At 40.3% G+C, this 22,714-nt stretch overlaps 1 protein-coding gene across 2 annotated transcripts in view; it reads right to left on the minus strand.

The window, feature by feature from the left end:
* Positions 1–17,975, minus strand: part of NAE1 (NEDD8 activating enzyme E1 subunit 1) — a 29,304-nt gene extending 11,329 nt beyond the window's left edge. The window contains exons 1-13 of one of the 2 annotated variants that reach the window (XM_006863590.1): positions 17,878–17,975; positions 12,883–12,986; positions 12,731–12,791; positions 10,919–10,949; positions 10,125–10,196; positions 9,813–9,892; positions 8,702–8,811; positions 6,702–6,811; positions 5,782–5,844; positions 5,313–5,376; positions 4,826–4,917; positions 4,045–4,104; positions 3,810–3,943 (exon numbers count right to left, since the gene is read on the minus strand). In XM_006863590.1, coding sequence (XP_006863652.1) covers positions 3,810–3,943; positions 4,045–4,104; positions 4,826–4,917; positions 5,313–5,376; positions 5,782–5,844; positions 6,702–6,811; positions 8,702–8,811; positions 9,813–9,892; positions 10,125–10,196; positions 10,919–10,949; positions 12,731–12,791; positions 12,883–12,986; positions 17,878–17,930 — 1,034 coding nt within the window. In that variant the 5' untranslated portion in view covers positions 17,931–17,975. Of the gene's footprint in view, positions 1–3,809; positions 3,944–4,044; positions 4,105–4,825; positions 4,918–5,312; positions 5,377–5,781; positions 5,845–6,701; positions 6,812–8,701; positions 8,812–9,812; positions 9,893–10,124; positions 10,197–10,918; positions 10,950–12,730; positions 12,794–12,875; positions 12,987–17,877 lie in introns of both variants that reach the window. The other variant, XM_006863591.1, reaches the window with a different exon arrangement.
* Positions 17,976–22,714: the final 4,739 nt, after the last annotated feature.

Consider the following 22,714-nt stretch of genomic DNA (forward strand, 5'->3'; position numbering starts at 1 on the left):
GCTGGAGTTCAAATCCTGGTTCTTTCATTTACCACCGTCTGTCAAGACCATCATCTGTCAGTCTGTCATACTGTAGTAAGCTGCTGTAATTCTGGAAGCTATGCCGCTGGTATTTTAAATACCAGCAGGGTCACCCATGGTGTACAGGTTTCAGGTGAGCTGCCAGACAAAGACAGACTAGGAAGAAAGAGTGACAAACTACTTCCAAATATTTAGTCACCGAAAACCTTATGAATAGCAGAAAAACACTGTCAGATATAGTGTCGGAAAATAAGCCCCTCAGGATGGAAGGCACTCAAAATGCGACTGGGGAAGAAACTGCCTCCTCAAAGTAGAGTTGACCGTGATGGATGATGCAAATGAGTAAGCCCATGGGATTAAAGCCCTCGGGACCTTCATTTGCTGATGGGGCACAACTCAAAATGAACAGAAACAGCTGTAAACATCCATTAATAACTGGAATATGGAATGTATGAAGTATGAATCTAGGAAAATTGGAAATTGTCAAAAATTAAATGGAACGCATAAACATCAATATCTTAGGCCTTAGTGAGCTGAAATGGACTGGTATTGGCCATTTTGAATTTGACAACCACATGGTTTATTATGCCAGGTATGACAAATTGAAGAGGAATGGTGTTGCATTCATTGTCAAAAAGAACATATCAAGATCAGTCATGAGGGACAACACTGTCTGTGATAGGATAGTATCCATGCATCTACATGGAAAACCAGTTAATACCACTGTTATTCAAATTTATGCACCAACTAGGATGAAACAGAAGAATTCTACCAACTTCTTCAATCTGAAATTGATCAAACATGCAATCAACACATATTGATCATTACTGGTCACTGGAATGCAAAGGTGGGAAACAAAAAGGCAGGCTCAGTAGTTGGAAAATATGGTCTTGGTGATAGAAATGATGTTGGAGATCACATGATAGAATTCTGCAAAATCAATGATTTGTTCATTTCAAATACCTTCTTTAGACAGCATAAGAGGCAATTATACATATGGACCACAGCAGATGGAATACACAGAAATCTAATTGACTACATCTGTGCAAAGAGATGGTGGTAAAGTTCCATATCATCAGCCAAAACAAGGCCAGGGGGCAGACTGTGGAACAGACCATCAACTGCTCATATGCAAATTCAGACTGAAGCTGAAGATAACGAAAACAAGTCCTTAAGAGCCAAAATATAACCTTGAATATATCCCAGCTGAATTTAGAGATCATCTGAAGAACAGATTTGATAAATTAAACACTAAAGACAGAAGACCAGAAGAGTTGTGGGATGACATCAAGAACATCATACATGAAGAAAGTAAAAAGTCATTAAGAAGACAAGAAATAAGGAAAAGCTCAAAATGTATGTCAGAAGACATACTAAAAACTTACTCTCCAGCACAGAGATGGTAAAGCAAATGGAAGACATGAGGAGGTACAAGAGCTGAACAGAAAATTTCAAAGATCAGCTTGAGAAGACAAAGTCAAATATTACAACAAAATGTGCAAAGATATGGAATGAGAAAACCAAAAGGGAAGAACATGCTCAGCATTTCTCAAGCTGAGGGAACTGAAGAAAAAATTCAAGCCTCAATTTTCGTTATTGAAGGATTCTCTGGGCAAATTATTGAATGATGCAAAAAGCATCAAAAGAAGATAGATGGAATACAGAGTCACTGTACCAAAAGGAAATGGTGGATGTTCAGCTGTTTCAAAAGGTAGTATATGATCAAGAACCAATGATACTGAAGGAAGAAGTCCAATGTGCATTGAAGGAATTGGCAAAGAACAAGGCAGCAGGAATTGATGGAATAAAAACTGAAATCTTTCAAGAAAGTGAGACGGCACTGGAAGAACTCACTCATCTATATAAGAAATTTGGAAGATAACTATCTGGCCAACTGATTGGCTTTCGATTGTGTGGATTATGATAAGCTATGGTCAACAATGCAAAGTATGAGTATTCTGGAACACTTAATTGTGTTCATGAGGAATCTGTACATGGACCAAGAGGCAATTGTTCAAACAGAACATGGGAACACTGAATGGTTTAAAATTAAGAAAGGTGTGCAACAGGATTGTATTCTTTCACCATATTTATTCAACCTGTACGCTGAGCAAATAATCTCAGAAGCTAGGTTATATGAAGAAAAACGTGGCATCAGGATTGGAGGAAGACTCATTAACAATCTGCCATTTGCAGATGATACAATCTTGCTTGCTGAAAGTGAATAAGATTTAAAATACTTACTGATGAAGATAAAAGACCACAGCCTTTGGTATGGGTAAAGAAAACAAAAATCCTTACCACTGGACCAATAAACAACATTCTTATCAACAGAGAAAAGATTGAAGTTGTCAAGGACTTCATTCTTCTTGGATCAACCATCAACACTCATGGAAGCAACAGTCAAGAAATCAAATAATGTATTGCATTAAGCAAATATGCTGCACAAGATCTTTTTAAAGTGTTGAAAAGCAAAGATGTCAGCTTGAGGACTAAGGTGTGCCTGACCCAAGGCATGGTATTTTCAATAACCTCATATGCACGTGAAAGCTGGGACAGTGAATAACTGTACCAAAAGGAACAGTATGACTTACGGTGTTGGAGGAGAATATTTAAAGTGCCATGGGCTGCCAAAAGAACCAACAGATCTGTGTTGGAAGAAGTGCAGCCAGACTGCTCCTCGGAGGCCAGGATGGCCAAACTTCGTCTCTCATACTTCGGACATATTGTCAGGAGGGACCAGTCACTGGAGAAGGATATCATATTTGGTAAGATGGAGGATCAGAGAAAAAGAGGAAGACTCCCAGCAATATGGATTGGCAAAGTGGCAGCATCAGTGGGCTTGAGTGTGGCAACAATTGTGAGGTTGGCCCAAGATTGGGCAGTGTTTCGTTCTGTTGTGCGTTGTGTGTTGTCTGTTATGAGTTGGTTCCAACTCGATGGCACCTAACAACAACAACCTGTCAAGGAGCTCCGGTAATGTATTGGTTACAAGTCGGGCTGTTAATCTCAAGATCAGCAGTTCAAAACTACCAGCCATTCCATAGGAGAAAGATGAGGCTTTCTGCTCCCGTAAAGATTTACAGCCTCCAAAACCCTACACAGGGTAGCTATGAGTCAGAACCAACTCCATGGCACACCACCACTACCAACCCTGTACAGGGCTCCTGGTGTGGTGCTGTGGATCAGGACTGGGCTGTGAACCACAAAGTTAGCAGTTCAAACCCTATTCAGGGTTACTATGAGTTGGAACTGACTCAACGGCACTGATCAAGAAAAACAACACTGTCAAACACCTGAGGTGGCACTGTAGGATAAGCACTAGACTGTTAACCACAATGATGACAGTTCAAACCCACTAGCCACTCTTCAGAACTCCTTACACAGGGTCCCTATGAGCAAATAATCTGAGAGTAGCAACCAATTCAACAGCATTAACAAGAACGTCAATCCTAAATGAGTAGTTATTTTTTCTATGCCTTAGCTTCCCTATCTCTAACACGGTGAATTATACCCTGTCTCTTATAAGGCTATTATGGACATTAAATTGATTAATACAGAAAACAGTTCTTAATACAGAGTAGATGCTCAAATGTTAACTTTTTTATCATGAAATTATAAAAGACAAAATCTGGCCCCTCTAATTCTTCAGCTTATTTTAAAACAATAAAGGCTGTAGTAGGCTTTCATTTGATTCCTGGTAAGATAATTTTCTCCACAGATAAATACTTATTTCTCATATAAACAGACTAATAGGTATGTGACATGGTTTGAAAACAGTGACATACACATTTTGCAGTTTTATATATTTGCTTGAATCTGCAATCATATCAGGAATTGTGCCTCGAACAGGTAAATTTCCTTGACCCTCCTTGGTCACAAACTCCTTTAAGGCGCGAGCTAAAATCCAAAATGATGGTGTCTAAAATAAAGAAAGAAAGACAAAACAGTCTAAGTGGCATTTTAATTTGACCCAAAGGTTTAGGCCAGCATTATTTTTACCATTTTATTTTCTTTGGTTACCTGTTTGGTGATATTTATGCAGCGATCATCATTAAATATATCTTCAATACTGCTTGGAATCTAACAAAGAAACACAAAATACTTTCATGAAAAACTTTCCCATGTTTGTTTTCAAAGCAGGTTATCTGAATTCTCAAATTATAAGCAAACTTGTGATTTACACTTTTACTTAAGATCAGTACCACATGAAGATTCAATTGAGAAGGAGAGAAAATCTTCTCCTGCCTAAGACGTTCCCCTTTGTTCACTTCATCCAATCACAATGGCTTTCCTACAAATGCCAAGCTTAAGTCAGTACTCCTTTGCACATGGTGCTTCCTCAACTTGCAAAATTCTCCCCCCAGCCCTCTGCATACCACTCACTCATCTTTCTTCTGTAGGGTAGCTGGTGTGCTTAAACCACTAATCTTGTGGTTTGCAGTCTGGTGCTTATTGTATAGAGCCACCATGCTCAAAGGGTAAGAATATTTAACTTTTCTTGCAATACTATTTTGGGCAGCAAAAATATCACCTTATTTACGTATCTCCTACCTCCAAACTGTTACAAGTCATATATTATGTATTTGAAATAATTAATTTCTATAAATCACTGAATCACTGGCATCCATTTTAACAAGGACAACACAGAACCGTTCTAAAACAAGATTCAACCTGTGTAATAAAAATTTATTTCTAACCAACTATGCAATTAAAAAATCTTATTAAATCTTAATAATCAACTATTTCACATAAGAAAAAAACACCTTTAATATACAAAACACCTGAGCAAGTCTTTTAATACCTGAGTTGTATTTAGCGCTGTGTTCACATTTTTAATAGCTTCTTCAAAATTCTCTTCATCTTCTGGAGTTCCATTTTCATTCTTTAGAATTCCTAGTAAAAGTAGAAATTAGTTCGCAAACGAAAATCCTTTTCTTCTCACTCTCTCTCTTCCCCTAGCACTATGGAAATGATCTAGTCAGATTCTGATGGAGTGATCAGAATAATAAAATCTTAACAAGAAATGTGGCTTATTGTTGTTGCTATTGTTAAGTACTCATAGTGACCCTGTATAAGGTTTTCCAGGAGTGGTTGGTGGGCTTATCATTAGCCAGTTTTAAAACCACCTAAGAAATGACTCTTCAACCTCCCCAAAGGAAAAGAAAAGTAAAAGCTAAATGGCTGTACCATTTGACAAAGGTATTAAAAAATAAATCCAATAAACATATGCTTTAAAGGAACTTGCTTTTCAAACTTCCTACAACATTTAGTCACACTTATAATCTTACCTTGTCTAATCACATCTCTGAAGTCCTCTTTTTCTTTGTATGTTTTAGGTATTCGTCCATTTGTCTAAATTGGTTGAAAATTTTAAAGAATCTAGGTATAAAAACTCAAAAAATGGAAATTCAGACTCCAAAGTTTTCCCCATTTCCCCACCAACATGAAATTGTTATAATAAAATGTACACCTCAGTGAAATCAAGAAATTCACTTGATAGAAAACACAAACTATAGGTCATTTCTCCTCATTTGTTCACTACTGACAGTTTCAAAATGGCATTTATTCATTTTATTTTGTTATTAAAAAAAAAAGTATAAAAAGATGAACTGTTAGATTTAAACTGAAAAGCATCTTCATGCCCTGTAACCCCATAAACAAAAAAAGAATCTCCTGGCCCAAATCCAATGAAATCCTTTATAATAAATTAAAAATATAATCGCCAGTGAAACATCTTTAAAAAAACACAACACATACCTCACTATACCACTGTGCTAAGTATTTAGCTATGATCACAATCCATGGAGTATGGCTATGATCCTAAAAATAAGAGACAAGGCAAAGAAAATCTCAGTAATTGCTAACATGAATTCTTCCCTACAACGTCTCATTTTCAACAAATTCAACATTATTTACTAATCATTTTCTCCTCTATGCAGAATAATGAATGCAAGAAGATAAATGAGATCAATAGAAACTGCTTTATAAATTTAGTATTAGTGTCCAATGTAATCCCAATATGTCAGGTTTGTACTGTGACATATAACAGTCTCAAAAGACTACCACCCAAAAATGTAGCTTAAATCTTGATTTCAAATACCAATACCAGACTAAGAGAATATTCTCCATCTTCCAATGAATCAAATAAGCACCTGCATATTAATTAGTAAGTCTGAGGAGAAAATATATATATGTGGCACTGTAGGGTCAGCACTGGATTGTGAACCACAAGGTCAGCAGTTCAAACCCATCAGATGCTCCTCGAAAACCCTATACAGGGTCGCTGAGTCAGAATCAACTCGATGGCACTTAGCAACAACAACTCCTTTAGTTCTATCATGAGATTGCTACAAATATCATTAATTCTATAATGAAATATGCAAAGTTGACTAGACTCACGCCAAATTCACACTATTTTTTAAATATTTGTTTCAGCAAGGGTTTGAAGAGGGCTTCTGGAATCTGTTAATGTTACTTTCTTGACCTGACTCACTTAATGTACTTTTCTTTAATAAAAGGGTTTGAATTTTTTGGGGTAGGCAATAGATTTATTTGAAACAAAGAAGGTGGTTATTGTGTAATGTGGTAGGCATAAGGAGATTTATAGCATTTTCTCACTCTGGTGTAATTCAAAAATGTTAGGTTAAAAAAAAAAGAATGTTTGGGAGATTACCAACCTTTTTATCCATATGATCCAAATCATAAGACTGAAAATGTTCTCTCAACTCAGGGAAAGGCTGATCTAGTCGTAGATCCTCTAATGCATTATCTGGGTGAGATTCTATTACTGAGAAACAGAAAACTCAAGAAGGTAAATTTATGTCTTCAGTGATACTGGCAAGCAATATACTTCATTACAGGTATTTCGGAAATTTCCTTCTATAATTTTTAAATGATCATAAAGCCTACAGATTTTTCTCAGTGTCACTGAGGTATAATTTTACTACACAGTAAAATGCACAAATTTTAAGTAGACTATAGTTTTAATAAAGATTCCTTTAGAACAGAGTATCCTTGTGATTATAATCGGAAATGTAGACAGCAGCTAACAACTTACCCTTCCTCCTCTGTGATCTTCAATAGACATATCACAGTTCACGTAGACACATCCTTAGAAATCTGATGCTTACCCCTGAATTCTTGCTCCCTTGGCCTCAATGTCAGTCACTCACCATGTCCTGATCTCACCTTATACACTCTCCACACGGTAAAGTACAGGAAAGTATATCATTCAGTGATTAGAGAGAGGTAGGCCCAGTTCTGTCACTTGCTAGCTGTGAGACCTTAGGCAAGTAGCTTAATCTTTCTGTGCCTCAGCATCCTCATCAGATATAACTGTATCTCCTTTGTAAGAGTTTTTGAGCATCCTCTTGGTGTGGCACTATAGGATAAGCACTGGACCACAAGGTTGGTTTGAACTCAAACTCACCAGCTACTCTTCAAAAATCCTACACAGGGTCACTATGAGCCGTCAGAACTGACTCAACAGCACTGAACAACAATGCAATGGTTAAGTGCTTAACTGAATGATAGGCATCTTAAACCCACCAGCCATTCCTCAGAAGATGTGGCAGCTGGTTCCATAAAAATTTACAACCTTGAAATTTCTAGGGAGCAGTTCTACTTTCCTATAGACTTAAAGCGTTCTTTAATGGTTGCTGAGTTGAAACTGATAACTGCAATGCATTTGGTTTGGTTTTTATAAAGATTAAATAATTTACACATAGGCAAACACACAACAGCAATGCCAACCTTCATTATATCTACCACTTCTTCTCTCTCCCTGATATCTGTCCTAAGTCAGGGCACACACTTTCCCTTCACCTAGACCACTAGAAATCTTCTAATAGCAAGCCCTGCCTCTAAACTTTGCCCCTTCAAACCCATTTAGTCAGCTTCCAGAGTGATTCATTTAAGATACAATTTTACCTGTCACATCCCCACTTATTTCTTAAATGACCCTGTACCAGAAACTCATCCTCCAAGGCACTCATTAATTGCCTACAGACACTACTCCTCAGTGATGCCACCAATGGCAGTGGCTATCGTAGCACTAGCCAAGTGCCTGCTCCAGAGTTGGTACACAATGACACCACTTTTGTGAGTAATAAAGAGTATTCTATGAGCACTGGAAGAAAATTTTATGTTGATCTAAGATTATGATTTTATAAGCACAAGGCTAATGCCAGCCCTGAGCTGATGACCATAAATGACTCTGGTCTCTCACAGAACTGTTTCCTTGGCTATAGTGCGGAACTAAAGCTGAGTTGGGGGGCTGTGACATGGCATGGAGCCCTGGAGTCTGGAATAAAAGACGGATGGAGAAAAGATGGTGTGCATTCTAAGTCACAGAGACCTGTATGCTTTGGCGCTCACTTATGGCGGTCATGCATGCCCTGTGTGAGAGGGCAAAAGAAAGAAACTACCAGGGATGTGTGTAGTTGTGGGGCTTCCTAATAAGATGAAGAAGCTGTGCCTGCTGTATCACCTGCTCTGTATCCTTTTATAATGCTAAGTAAACAAATACTAGATTAAGCCTATTGGTGCCTTTGAGTTTGATTGCCACTTTGAAGCCTTAACCAAAGAATTGCAAAGACTTGACTGACTCTAAATTGTCAAGTTTCTCAAATTATGACTAGAACAACCAACAGCAAATCCATATGCTCCTCAATTTTACCTGGATGTTCTTTTATAACGATCCTCATATAACCAACTAATCCATATGTCCTACAGACCAAAAGAGGGATTTGAGAATTCCAGAGGACATCTGCTAAACGTAGTAATATACTGTAAAGAAAAGCAAAATAAATAACACCATGAGCAAATAAAGATTGCCAAACACGAGAATGCCTTAAAATAAAGCAACCTGAGCACTATAAATGAGAGTGCTATCCTTATAGTAAAAGGTATTTTTTAAACATTTCCATAACGAAGTGAAAAACATTGATACAATCCTTGTAAAAATCAGTTGCTACCAAGTCAATTCCAACTCAAGGGGACCACATGTATGTCAGAGTACAACTGTGCTCTGTAAGTTTTTCAATGGCTGATTTCTCAGAAACAGATCAACACGTTTCTTTCAAGAGGCCTTGAGCCTCAAACCTTTCATCTAGAAGCCAAATGCATTACCATTGGCCCCACACAAGGACTTCTATAAAACTGTGTACACAGCCCCAAATGCTTCCTAAAATCAAGTCTAACTAGTTTTCATCACTGAAAAATAACCAATGTTCAATTTAACTGCATAAAATACATTAAAAAAATGTTTTGCACCTCACAATTTTTCTCTACCCTGTCTTTTCAGTGCTGGAAGCTTTAAATTAAGGATTTCTATACAGCTTAAGGGAATCCTGGTATGGCACTGTGAGTTAATGCGCCAGACTGCAAAGCCATTTAAACTGCAAGGTCAGTGATTCAAGCTCCCCAGCTGCTCCTCAGAAACACTATACAGGGTAGCTATACAGGGTCAGAATCGAATCAACGGCACTTAACAACAACATACAGTTTTAGAATTTTTAAAACCAAATCTTAGATTATGCAGAGAATTATGTAACTCTATTAAGGAACTCTGATAGCGTAGTGGTTATGAATCGGGCTGCTAACCTCAAGGTCGGCAGTTCAAAACTACCAGCTGTTACATGGGAGAAAGATGAGGCTTTCTGTTCCAGTAAAGATTTACAGCCTCGGAAACCCTGTGCAGGGTGTCCCTATGAGTCGGAACCAACTCCATGGTACTTAACAACAACATTAAGAGTTTAAAATTAAAACATATTAACGTAAAAATTTACCTTTCATGGAGTTGAGTTGCAACCACAATGGTAAACCTACAGAAAAATGAAGGATCATTGTCTAGAAGGTTTTCTGGACTCTAAATAGGATGGGGGGAGAAAACCCAAAAATTTCACATTCATATTAAGCATGGCAGAAACAGTTAAGCTATCTTAGAACAAATGAAGCAATATACTAGATCAAAATATAGTAATTCAACTTTGAAATAAACATAAATTATATAAAAATTCAAATGTATAAATCCCTAGGACTTTGAATTATTAAAACAAATCCATCTCAGTACAGGAATAATAACATTTATGTGACTGTACCTCTTCCACAAAACTTCCAGAGACATCATTATTTAATTCTTGTAAGAATTCCATAGCAGCTTGAGCTCGGTTCTTTATAAAGACAAAGCATTTGCTTCAATTAAAAAAAATTTAGTTATAATGTAACCCCCCAACTTACTGGTCAGTCAAAATAGGTTGCAAAAGTGTAAGACTTTCATGCTTGTGTAATATAAATCTGCTTTCTCTAGCACTTGGAATGCGGATTCAACCAGATGTCATTTAAAACAGCTAAAGCTTAATTACTCAGAGTCCTAAACTGACCATATCATTTGCACTCTACTTTTCTTATTAGGCAAATGATCAGAAAACATTGGCTAGCAGGTGGGGATGTCCTGAATTAAATCCAGACTCAAACTAACCTTCCATAGCTACAGTCCTGTATAATAGGAGCCAAACATTAACAGTCATTCCCATTCAAAACATTGTACCAACTGACTAGTATAAAATATGAACTATAAAAATAAAGGGTATTCTAGTTATCTCTTAAAAAACTGCGTTAAGCAGAATACTTCATGCTCTGAATATTGTCACTATTCAAGGTTTGGCTTGAATAAAGGATATAGGAGATAGCATGAAAATTAGACAGTACTTCTAAGTTTTCAAACTGAAAACATTTATATAAATATATACAATATTATAAAAATGAGCTGATTCAACTTTTTTATCAGAAAAATAAGTTCTTTTAAAGTCAAAGCTTTTCAAGCAATTAAGACACAAAGGCATCATTAGATGCTCACACAGAACTATATTCTATAACAAATCGAATATTTTACCTTGCCAATACTGCTTCTTTGAAGGAAAAAACTGAAATGAGCAAAAAAATAATAAATAAATGAAAAGGCTTATTTGACTCTAATGGAAAGGTTACTTGTAATGCCAGGTCTATTTCATTCAGAGTATAAAACTGTATTTGATTACAGACTGTAAAAGCCTTCTTGAGGGAAGAAAACGGGATGAAACTGGTAACTCAGATGGGCTAAATAAATCAAAGGGTATGCCACAGAATAAGAAATTTCACAAGATGCTCTGAAAGAAGAGTTCCTTAGCTAGGGAAAAAAAAAAAATTTAGGTAACACTATATACTGTATGTCCTACTCCTTAGAAATTCAAAATATACACAATACACATCATGTTAGTCTCATAGTAAAGAAATATTTAACCTCCTTTCATCTATTTTCCAAACTCATCTAACCATGTAATCCATTTGCCCATCTAACAGTGCTAGGATAATGCACTGGTCTGCAAGGTCTACTTCAACTGCAAGGTAGCAGTTCAAATCCAGCAGCCACTCCTTGGAAACCCTACAGAAGGTTGCTATGAGTTGGAACCAACTCTACAGCACTACCTAGGGAATGCAGTGGTTCCATAAGATCAGCACTAGAGTGCTAACCACAAGGTCAGTGATTCAAATCCAAGGGCGAGATAGGAGATTTTCTGCTTCCACAGCCTCAGAAACCCTATAGGGTCATTGTCAATTGGAACGGACTCCATGGCATCTAACAACAACACAACGTAGCACCTAGTGGTTCCACAGACCACACTTTGGGAAATATTTGCTGGTACTAAACACTGAACCATTTGCTTTTGCAGGTAACTGATTTATTCAGGCTTCCTCCACACCAATGTTTATCAGGTCTCAAGGCCAGATCTGAGGCTGCTGATCAGTCAATGTGCCATTTATGATCCAAGTTCATTAGCTCCCTAAGAAACAGAAAACTTTTCACATCCTGCTTTAAACAAGCCAAGCATTCATATACTGAGGTCAAGCAAGCAAATAGGATTTTTTTTTTTTTTTTCATTATAGATATTTTTAAAAGTCTATGTTGTGGATAAGGGAAACTTGTACACCTACCCAGAGAACACATCAAAGCTCAAAATGAACCAGACCTTGTTTTTCCTTGTATTTATACTTGCTTACTATTTACTGTCAAATCCAATGAGAGATCCCAGATTCTAAATCCCTGAAAAGGTGATCTTGAAATTAAAATATAGGGTTGCTCTGAGAGTCTTAATAGGACAATCTTTAAAGAATTACATCCAGGCCTTCTTTAAAACAGCCTTTTTTATAGACACAGTATAAAGTAGAGACTTATCTAGACTAAACTTAGAAACAAAAAACCCATTGCCACTGAGTCAATCCCAACTCATAATGACCCTATAGCTCAGAAGACATCACAAAAAAAAGGTATTGCTTTTATTAATCTAATAACCCCCCAAAAATGATTATTGTTAATTACATACTAGAGCCTAAGAATCAATGCAAAGACTGGGAAAGTGTCCAGGTTTCGCAAATAAAGGAATAATGACTACTACTCTACTCCTTTGCATTAATAAGAATAAAGATAGTACTGATGGGCACTTTTTATTAAGGGCCTATTTGCCAGCCACCATGTCAGCACTTAACCCATATTAGCATTAACTTACATCATCTCACTATAACCCAAGAAAAAGGGAAAAAGGATTATTTCCACCTAAGCATCAAGCCACTCAGTTGGAGGAGATGATGCCACAATTCAGGCCTCACTCTCCTGTGACAGCACACTGCTCTCCCTAACAGGTTGATATTAGAAAACAACAGAACATACTTGTTTCCAGCATCTTCTCCGCTGACCTGATTTCCATCAATAATTGTAAAAGAACCAACACCTGGGAAACAAAACAGTCAGTCAAGTCTATATATTTCTAGTTCAAAAGTTTAAAGAAGTACATTTAGAATACAACGACAAAACTACATTACCTGGTAGTACCAAGTTTTTAAGAATTTCAGTCCCTGTGGCTGTTGCATTTATTAAACAAACATGAGCAGATTCCAAAGCCTCTTGCCCATGATCACCCCACAACCTACAAAACAAGACACAAATTCAACATTTTTTAAACTTCCACAAAAACACACATTTCATATTTGAATGACTTTTATTTTTAACATGTTCTTGCATAGGGTAACTGATGTGAGGAGCAGATGTTACTATGGAGATGACTATAAGGATGACGATGCAGTTGTTTAGTTCTGTTGTGCATAGAGTTGTTATCAGTCAGAACCAACTTGATGATATCTAACAGCATAGCTGAGTAAACTAAGCCTTGCATTGTCAGAAAAGGATCAAATCAGAATGAGGAATTTGGTCTTTATCTGCTGACTCCTTGTCCATTATTCTCTTAAAACCAGATAACTTACAGGGCAGTCTTTAGCTATGCTTCACAGCTTATTAACATTAAGGTATCAGAATTGAAACCTGTCTCTATTACATGTCTCCTTAAGTTACATGGATCCTGTGCACTTAGGATCTTGACACAGTAGTTATCACTGTGACACCTGCTAAAGTTATAGCAAGCAAATAGTTCTTGTCATCAGCTTCACATCAACTTCTAGGTAAGTGTTTTAAAATCTATTACGTGATAAGCATTCTAATCACATGATCGATAAATGCAAACATTAAGAGAGATGTAGTTAAGAACTACAGATGTATACTAAAACCTGATTCACATATGATTCACCAGTACATCAGTAAGAGAGCAAGTCACATTCCTATCATGGCACCTGGCCCAACCTGGTTACCTTCACCCAGGAAACATATTAAGTCATTTATCTTACTTCTCAGTATAAGAGACCTAATGGTGCAATGGTTAAGCACTTGGCTGTGAACTGAAAAGGTGTTGGTTTGAATCCACCCACAAGCTCCAAAGGGAAAAAGACCTGGCAACTTGCCCCCATAAAGATCACAGCCTAGAAAACCCTATGCAGTACCTTTAGTCTGTCACATAGAGTTGCTATAGGTTGAAATCGACTCGATGGCACCTTACAACATAGGAAGTATAGGGAGAACCCAAATCATTAGAAAATTGCCAGTCAGATAGGTATTAGCAGTGGAGAGAACTTTAATGGGCCTTGTTCTTTGTTACCTGACCTAAAGCAACTTTCCCTTATGTGCAGCCAGCATGTCCTACAGAGCCTATCACAACTGGTAACTGCCACAGTTGGTTTTTATGTGCTGAACACCCACCTCCCCACTTCACTTAGTCCCTAAGGGCCCAGCTCATTCCATTTCTGCTCACCACTGGAGCCTAGGGGAAGTGATCTCTGAAGTTGTCAAATGAATGGAGGAAGAGCCAGAAGAGCCAGACAGCTGGCAACACCTGCTTTTCCCTGAGAGCAGGGCACACAGTTGTTGTGGATGAGTGACATCAAGGTGCTTCCAACTCATAGCAACCCTATGTAGGATTTTCAAAAGCGGCTGGTGGGTCTGAACTTCTGACCTTGTGGTTAGAAGTCCAATTCATATTCTACAGCGCCACATCAGGGTTCACAGTAGACTCCAATATGCTTGGTTAATGGATGCTTGGGTAGTTGGAAAGTGAGCTTAAGAGAATGGTGGTATAACATGCTTCAAGAAAGAGGCCAAACAAGAAGTCAATCCTCTAGACTCTAGTCCAAGACTTGATTTCCCCATCTATAATGCAGAATGTCTGCCTTTGAGGCTGCTGTTAGACTTGACAGCCTACAGTCCCTAATAGTTACTAGGCTGTAGATGCAGATGAAGAGTCCCTGTTTTGAGGGAGCTAGTGTAACTTCTCTAGACCTGGGGACTCCAGCATGGATAAGGGCCAACCATCTTTGTTACCTCCTTTACTAAATAAGAAAGGGGGGAGGAGTGTGTGGAAAAAAGGCAAGAGAAAACATAAGTGAGAGTTCCAAAACTTAAGGTGCTTGATTGGTATCAGAACGCGCTAGCCCAACTGCATCTTGTTCTTGTGGCTAAGTGCCACGGAGTCAGAGACAACTCACAGTAGCTCTGTACAGGATTTCCAAGGCTGGAAACCTCTGCAGGAGCAGAAAGTCTCATCTTTCTCCTATGTATTTAAATGCTGGGCTTGAAGCACCCACCTGTGGTTAGCAGTTCAGTGTTTATCCTACAGAGCCACCGTGCTCCCTAACTCCCATTTTGGCTTTTGCTTACTTTTCTTGCAACTGTCAACTTTGCCTAGGCAGGTACAGAAAAAAGAACTGCCCTGCAACTGTCATACCCTTGTTGTTAAGTGCCACTGAATCGGTTCCAACTCACAGTGACTCTATATAAGGTTTCCGAGACCAACTTACGTACAGAACTAAAGAAACAGTTTTCTGAGGTTAAACTAAAAGTATGAAAAAATATTATTAAAGGGCTCAAGATCCTTATTACAAATCCCCTCAGCAAGTATTTTAAGATAATTACCATAAGATCACCCTGTCAAACTACCCTCTTGGGTCAGTTATTTAAACTAACCAATCCAAATAGCCCACATGTGTGTGTCCACCCAATCACTGTAAAGCTCCTCCCCTTCAACTTGCCCCATCTTCAGCTTCCCCTATCTTGCTGCAGGTTCCAATCAGAATGCTGTATCTGTAGTTTTTTATTTTATCTCATAAAATACACCTTTGCTTCTCCACGATTTTGGAGCACTTTTTCCTTTCTTGGGTCGGCTGTGTCACTGGTTCAAACTGTTTTGAATCCTTAATAAGTCTGTTTTTATTTTAACAAAGTACATGTTTCTTGTTGACAAGCCTAATGTCTTAGACCTGCACTATCCAATCAGGTGGGTACCTGGGTGGCTCAAACTGTTTCCACTCAACTAACCTAAGGAGTCCTGGTGTGGCACAGTGGGTTAATGTGATGGACTACAAAACTGGTTTGAGCCGCAACGCTGGCAGTTCAAGCTCACCAGCCGCTCCTCGGAAATCTTATGGGGTTGCTATGGAACAACCTAAAGGTTGGCAGTTTGCACCCACCTTGCTGTACCACAGAAAGACTGGTGATTTGCTTCCATAAGGATTACAGCCAATAACCCCTATGAAGCAGTCCTACCTACAGGGTTGTCAAGAGTCCAAATCAACTAGACCGTGATGGGTTTGGTTTGGGATTAGCCACATATAGCTATTAAACATGGGAAATGTGCTGTTAAGTGATGGCCCAATAGTTTAGGCATTGGGCTGTTAACTGCAAGATTAGCAATTCAAACTCACTGGCTACTTGTTGTTGTTGTTGTTGTTGTGTGCCATCGAGTCGGGTCCGACCCATAGCGACCCTGTACAGGGTTTCCGAGGGTGTAAATCTTTACGGGAGTAGAAAGCCTCATCTTTCTCCCGCGGAGCGGCTGGTAGTTTCAAACTGCTGACCTTAAGGTTCGCAGCCCGATTCGTAACCACTACGCTACCAGAGCTCCTTAGAGGGAGAAAAATGAGGCTATCTGCTCCATTATAAATTTACTGTCTTTGAAACCCTTGGTGTAGTGCTGCGGATCAGCAATGGACTGCGAAGCACAAGGCCAGCAGTTCAAACCCACCAGCTGCTCCTCAGAAACCCTATACAGGGTCGCTGAACTGGAATCGACTTGACAGCACTTGACAACAACAACACAGAGAGTTTTGATGTGATGCTGTAGGATGATGCACTGAACCACAAGGTCAGTGTGAATCGACTCGATGGCACCAACAACATCATAGGGTCACTGAATCAGAATCACTCAAAAGCAGTGGGTTTTCTGGGTAAGTGTAAAGTGGAACACTGATGACACAATAGTTAACTGCTTGGCTGCTAACCGAGAAGCTTGGCAGTTCCAGTCTACCAGTCGCTCAGGGGGAGAAAGATATGATGGTCGGCTTTCATGGGGGCAGTTCTAGTCTGACCTAAGGTCACTCTCTGTGATTCTAAATCAATGGGTCTGGGTTTTTTATTACGTGGAAACAATATAAAAGAATGTAAAATCTCTCTAGTAACTTCTTACATTGCTTACATGTTTAAATCATACATACTGAAATGATCACATTGGGATAAAGTATATTGCGAAAAACTTTACCCATTAGGGCTATATGAAAGGAAACACCCTAAAAATTTGAGAGGAAGTCATTTGCATTTTTTAAAGCCCTTTGAACTACAAGGTCGATGGTTCAAGCTCACCAGCTGCTCCTTGGAAACCTTATACAGGGTCGCTATGGGTCGGAATTGACTCCACGGCACTTCACAACAACTAGAGAAAAAGAGGAAGACCCCCCCTCCACCCCCCCACCGCCGCCACGAGATGGATTGGCCAAGTGGCAGCATCAATGGACTCAAGCGTGGCAACAGTAGTGAGGTTGGCCCAGGATAGGGCAGTGTTTTGTTCTGCTATGCATAAGGTCACTATGGGTCGGTACCGACTCGATGGTACCTAACAACATCAACTAGAGTCCTGGTGTGGCGCTTTATGATAAACATTGAACTGTTAACCAAAGGTCGGTGGTTCAAGGCCACCAACTGCTCCTTGGAAACCCTGTATCAGGGTCGCTGAGTCGGAAACGACCCGCCGGCACTTAAGAACAACTAGAAATTTTACAGTGACATGTGTCTCTCACTGAGACTATCATATTTTTACTGGCAGCGCTGGTTCTGAACAATACCTAACACAGGTACCGTTCTCGGCCGCAGGGCTAGGAATACAAAATGCAGACGAGAGCCTGAGCGCGGTATGGGGGAAACGGAGGTCGCCCAGGGGGCCCGACTGGCCCTGGAACTGCGTGCGGAGGACGGGGAGCCCTGACCTTGGCCGAGCCTCTGGGGTCCGGGTCGGAACCTGGAGTACCGGCTCTCAGCGTCCCACACTACACGGACAGAGGCCTGGCCTATGCGAGGCCCGACCGCGCCGTCCCTCCGCTCAGGCCAGGTCCGGATGCAGAGAAGCCCGTCGGCCCGCCCGCCACGCTCAGTGAGACCCGGCTCACCTCAGCTGCCGGTCGTACTTCTGCTCCTTGGGCAGCTTCCTGGGCTGCGCCATAGCCGCGCTCACTGAGCGAAAATCAGCCGAGTCTGGTTCTAAGGCCGCCGCGAATACTACTACCACCAGCTCCTCCGCACGCACGCAGGCGCACTGAGTCCTCGCTCGCCGTCCGCAGGGGGCGCCGCTGCCGCACTGCGCACGCGTTGCCGGTACACGTTCGCGTCCCGGACCTTGTCTGGGACGGCTGGGACGGACAACTTGCATGCAACAGCCTTTCAGATCTACCAGTCTCTTTCTCTAGCCATGCTTATTAGTGAGGGACTCGGGCTTTGGAGTCAGGCCCACTTACATTTTAACTTTTTACCTTTCCAATTCTCAGTTTCCTCACCTGAGCAATGGAGTAAGTAGGTCTCCATCACAGTGTTCTTTTAGCCTTAAGTGAGATTTTCAATACACAAAGCCATGTTCACAAAAACTTCTGGGTGAATAATAAATGTAATTGTTATTATCATTATTGTTCATTCATTTCACCCAGTCTCCCCTGCAACAAACACACGATAAGGGCCTGTTTTGTACCTTAAAGCAATCTGCTCCTAGGTCACAGATCCGTGAGAGGAAAGGGACAGTAAATAAGTGCTTTCCAGAGAATGTTTACAGAGATCGAGAGAAGCTGGTGTGTTGAGGGGTACCCAGAGGAACCCCTCTTTCCTTATCTAGGAGTGTTTCATGTAGTGTAGGAATGGAAAGGTGTTTTAAGCAGAAGGAACAGCAGGTGTCGTCTTTGAGAGGCGCTGACAGCAAAGACAGCAGCCTTAGCTGCTACAGTGAGTTTGGGGTCCTGAGGAGTCCGCAGACATAGGGAGTCATCAGGGGTGGTTTGAGAGGCAGCAGGGGCCAGGTTGTGAGGACTAAAAGACTCACTTTGCAGGAAGACGATGGCTGTCCTATGAGGATGGATGAGAAGGAAGGGTGCTTTCCCATGAGGCTGGAGAAGAAAGAAAGAGCTGGAGGTTAAGAGACCAAAAGAGAGGTAGACAAGCATTCCTCCTTTAGTTACCAGGCTCTATAGACAGTTTCAAAGGAGCTGTGGTAGCGTAATGGTTACGTTCGGGCTGCGAACAACAAGGTCAGCAGTTTGAAACTACCAGCTCTTCGGCAGGAGAAAGATGAGGCTTTCTGCTCCTATAAAGATTTACAGCCTCGGAAACCCTGTACAGGGTCGCTATGAGTGGGAACCCACTCCACACGGCACATAACAACAACAATAGGCAGTTTCAAGTTAATTATGTTTGTAATAAGGTGAAAAGGAACACAGATCCCACCCCCACTGCACCCTGGGATGGAGACACAGTTTGACAGAAACAATGCAGTGATGATGGATACAATTGCCCTTGGGCAGTGTCTCCAGGATCAGGGTGGGGGCACTCCCCCAAGTCTTCCCTGGCACCAATGGAACATTGCTGATGGGAAACAGAGGCATGAGGCTTTCCCAGCAACTCATGGGCTTATCCTGTCACACTTCCTTCTTCTCTTGGACAAATGAAATATACAGCATAATAAAATATGCCCAGGGAACATGGGAAGGGCAAAAAGCAACAGGTGACAGTTCACTGCTCTACCTCTGAGGCTCAGCGAAAGGAAGCACCCCCAAAATATGGAGTGAGTCATCTTACTCCTGAACAAATAGATGATTTTGAAGAAATTTCTGTAAAAAAAGATAATGCAGTATAATTTTTCTTGCATGGTAAGGCAAGAGTCTGCTGGATAATCGTTAATCCCACCTCATTGTCCTCATCAATAAAATGTTGTTGCTAGCTGTCTTCAACTTTGACCCATGGCACAACAGAACAAAACGATTCCCTGTCCTGTGTCATCATCCAGTTCGCCAGCATGCTTATATGTTCATTGTTGAGACCACTGTGCCAATCCATGTCACCAAGGGTCTTTCTTGTCCTCATTGACCCTCTACATGATGTCCTCCTCCGGAGATTGATCCCTCCTGTTGACATGTCCAAAACAAGTGAGTAAGACAATGTTCTTTTGATAAGGTTTTTAACTGGCTAATTTTCTGAAGTAGATCACCAGGCCTTTCTTCCTAGTTTATCATAGTTTGGAAGCTATGCTGAAAACTATCCACCATGGGTGACCCTGCTGGTATATAAAATACTGATGGCATAGCTCCCAGCATCACAGCAACACACTAGCCACCACAGTTTGACAAACTGATGCTATATGGGTGATAAGGAAAATAATAGTAATACCTACCTAATGCGTGGCACTTGGGTTAATGCACTAGACTGCAAGGTTAGGTTCAAACTCACCAGCTGCTCCTCGGAAACCCTATACAGGGTCACTGTGGGTCAGAACCAACTCAACAGGACTTAACAACAGCAACAACAATGGAGTTCTAGAGTGGAGCAGTAGGATAAGCACTGGAATGCTAGCCACAAGGTGAGCAGTTCAAACCCACCAGCCGTTCCTCAGAAACCCTATACAGGGTCAGTATGAACCAACTCAATGGCACTTAACAACAACAATGCAGTTCTAGGAGCCCTGGTGGTGCGGTAGTTAAAGTGCTCAATTGTGCAGTTTGAGCCCATCAGCTACTCCACAGGAGAAAGATGTGGCAGCCTTCTTCCTTAAAAATTTCAGCTCTTGACTAATTGCGACTGTCACAACTATAAAGGTAGAAGTTTTGTAACAAAAACAGAGGAGTAGTTAATCTTACAGTCCAGAAACAGAGGTCCCTAGGACCATCAAAGGAGAAGAGCACAAGCAGAATGCCGGACCCTATCCAGAGAAGCAGCTACACACCAGAGACAGAGGCAGAGATGAGGACATTGAGAGAGGAAACAACTGAGGACTCTGGACTCAAGGAAAGAGAGGGACTGAATATTGTCAGCCAGGAGGTAGGCTTGCAGAATGTATCCTTTGGTTGTTTAAATATTATATATTCCTGAGTGTTTTTGTGCACACACACACACCTCAAAAAACAAAACAAAACACAGAGGGACCAGAAGCAAATGATGATGCACGGTGGATATTGTAATCATTGCAATGAAATGATGGTGTAAAACCGATGTTCTCCCATGTAAACTATCACTTAATTCACAATAAATACTTGAAAAAGACAAACAAAAAACAGACTTCGAAACACTACATGCAGCTCTACCCTATAGTTTTGCTCTATGAGTTAGAATAGACTTGATGGCAATGGATTTGGTTTTTAAATAGATTCTTATGCAGATTTGTGCTGGAAAAATATATGTTGAAACATGTCAGGATCTGAAACATCGTAAGAACTCAATGTGATCACATAATAACCTATGATCATATTATTATAGTTCGTGTAAACCATTCCCACCACACCTCTATCAGTTTGTTGTTCTGTGGTGGCTTGCATGTTGCTGTGATGTTGGAAGCTATGCCACCAGGATTTTAAATACCAGCAGGGTCACAGTAGGTAGACAGGTTTCAGCAGAGCTTCCAGACTAAGACAGACTAGGAAGAAGGAGACGTGGGCTACTTCTGAATATTTACACACTTATGAATAACAGTGAAACCTTGTCAATGATAGTGCTGGAAGAGGAAAACATTTTGAATAGCACCAGAACATTGTCAGATATAATGTCAGAAGATGACCCCTCAGGTTGGAAGGCACTCAATATACTACTGGGGAAGAACTGCCTCCTTAAAGTAGAGTTGACCACGGTAGCATGAATGAAGTAAAAATTTCTGGAACTTCATTTGCTGATGCACAAATCAAAGTGAGGAGAAACAGCTGCAAACATCCATTAAAAACTGAAATGCGGAATGTACAAAGTATGAATCTAGGAAAATTGGAAGCTATCAGAAATGAAACGGGATGCATAAAGATTAATATCCTTAGCATTAGTGAGCTGAAATGAACTGGTGTTGACCATTTTGCATCGGATTCTTCTACCTAGCATTGTAAAACAGACCACAGGCATGATAGAAAGAAATGTTGGGCATTATAGGTGATTGAGAGTGTGATTCCACCATCAGGCAAAACGCAATTGTTGTTAAGTGCTGCGGAGTCCTGACTCATAGTGACCCTGTGTAGGGTTTCTGAGGAGCAGTTTGTTTGAACCACTGCCCTTGAGTTAGCAGTCCAGTGCTTATCCTACAGCATCACACCAGGACTCCAATATTTAATTGGTGGAGTTGGTTCTGACTCATAGTGACCTTGTATAAGGTTTCCAAGGCTGTATATCTTTATGGGAGCAGAAAGCCTCATCTTTCTCCTGTTGGAACCTCTAGTAGTTTCCAACTGCTGACCTTGAGGTTAGCAGCCCAACTTAAGGTTAGCAACCACTATGCTACCAGAGCTCCTTCAATATTTTTAATTAGGTATGCTAAAAGAGGAGTTAAGATTTGCCCAAAAGAAACGCTGGCTGTTAGTTTAAATGCAGTAGCCTTGTGTATAAAATATTGGGAATTTAGGTAGAAAACCTGAGCCCCACCCAATCTTTCCAGTCAGGAAATTTCCATTTGAAAAGGCAGGAAGATCTACCCAGAACCACTGGGAAAGCAGGAGATTTGCATTTGAAAGAAGGACCTGAGGAAAAAGAAAAGGATTGCTCTACTTTTTAAACATTACCTTTAGCTGTATTGTGGCATGGAAAATCAGTGCCTATCAGAAGAACACTTTTCTAGAACTACAAGTTAAAGAGAGCCAGCAAGTGGACAGCTTAGTATGCTTGCTTGCCAAGACTTGGATGCACTCAGCGAGTGCAAGTAGGGAAAGTGCAGTAATGAAGAGACAGGTCTATGGAAGTCCACAGATCAAGCCCATTCCATCCATTGGCACTTCTTGACCT

The sequence above is a fragment of the Chrysochloris asiatica genome, unplaced genomic scaffold (assembly GCF_000296735.1).
Source record: "Chrysochloris asiatica unplaced genomic scaffold, ChrAsi1.0 scaffold00055, whole genome shotgun sequence".
In the NCBI taxonomy this organism is placed as follows: domain Eukaryota; kingdom Metazoa; phylum Chordata; class Mammalia; order Afrosoricida; family Chrysochloridae; genus Chrysochloris; species Chrysochloris asiatica.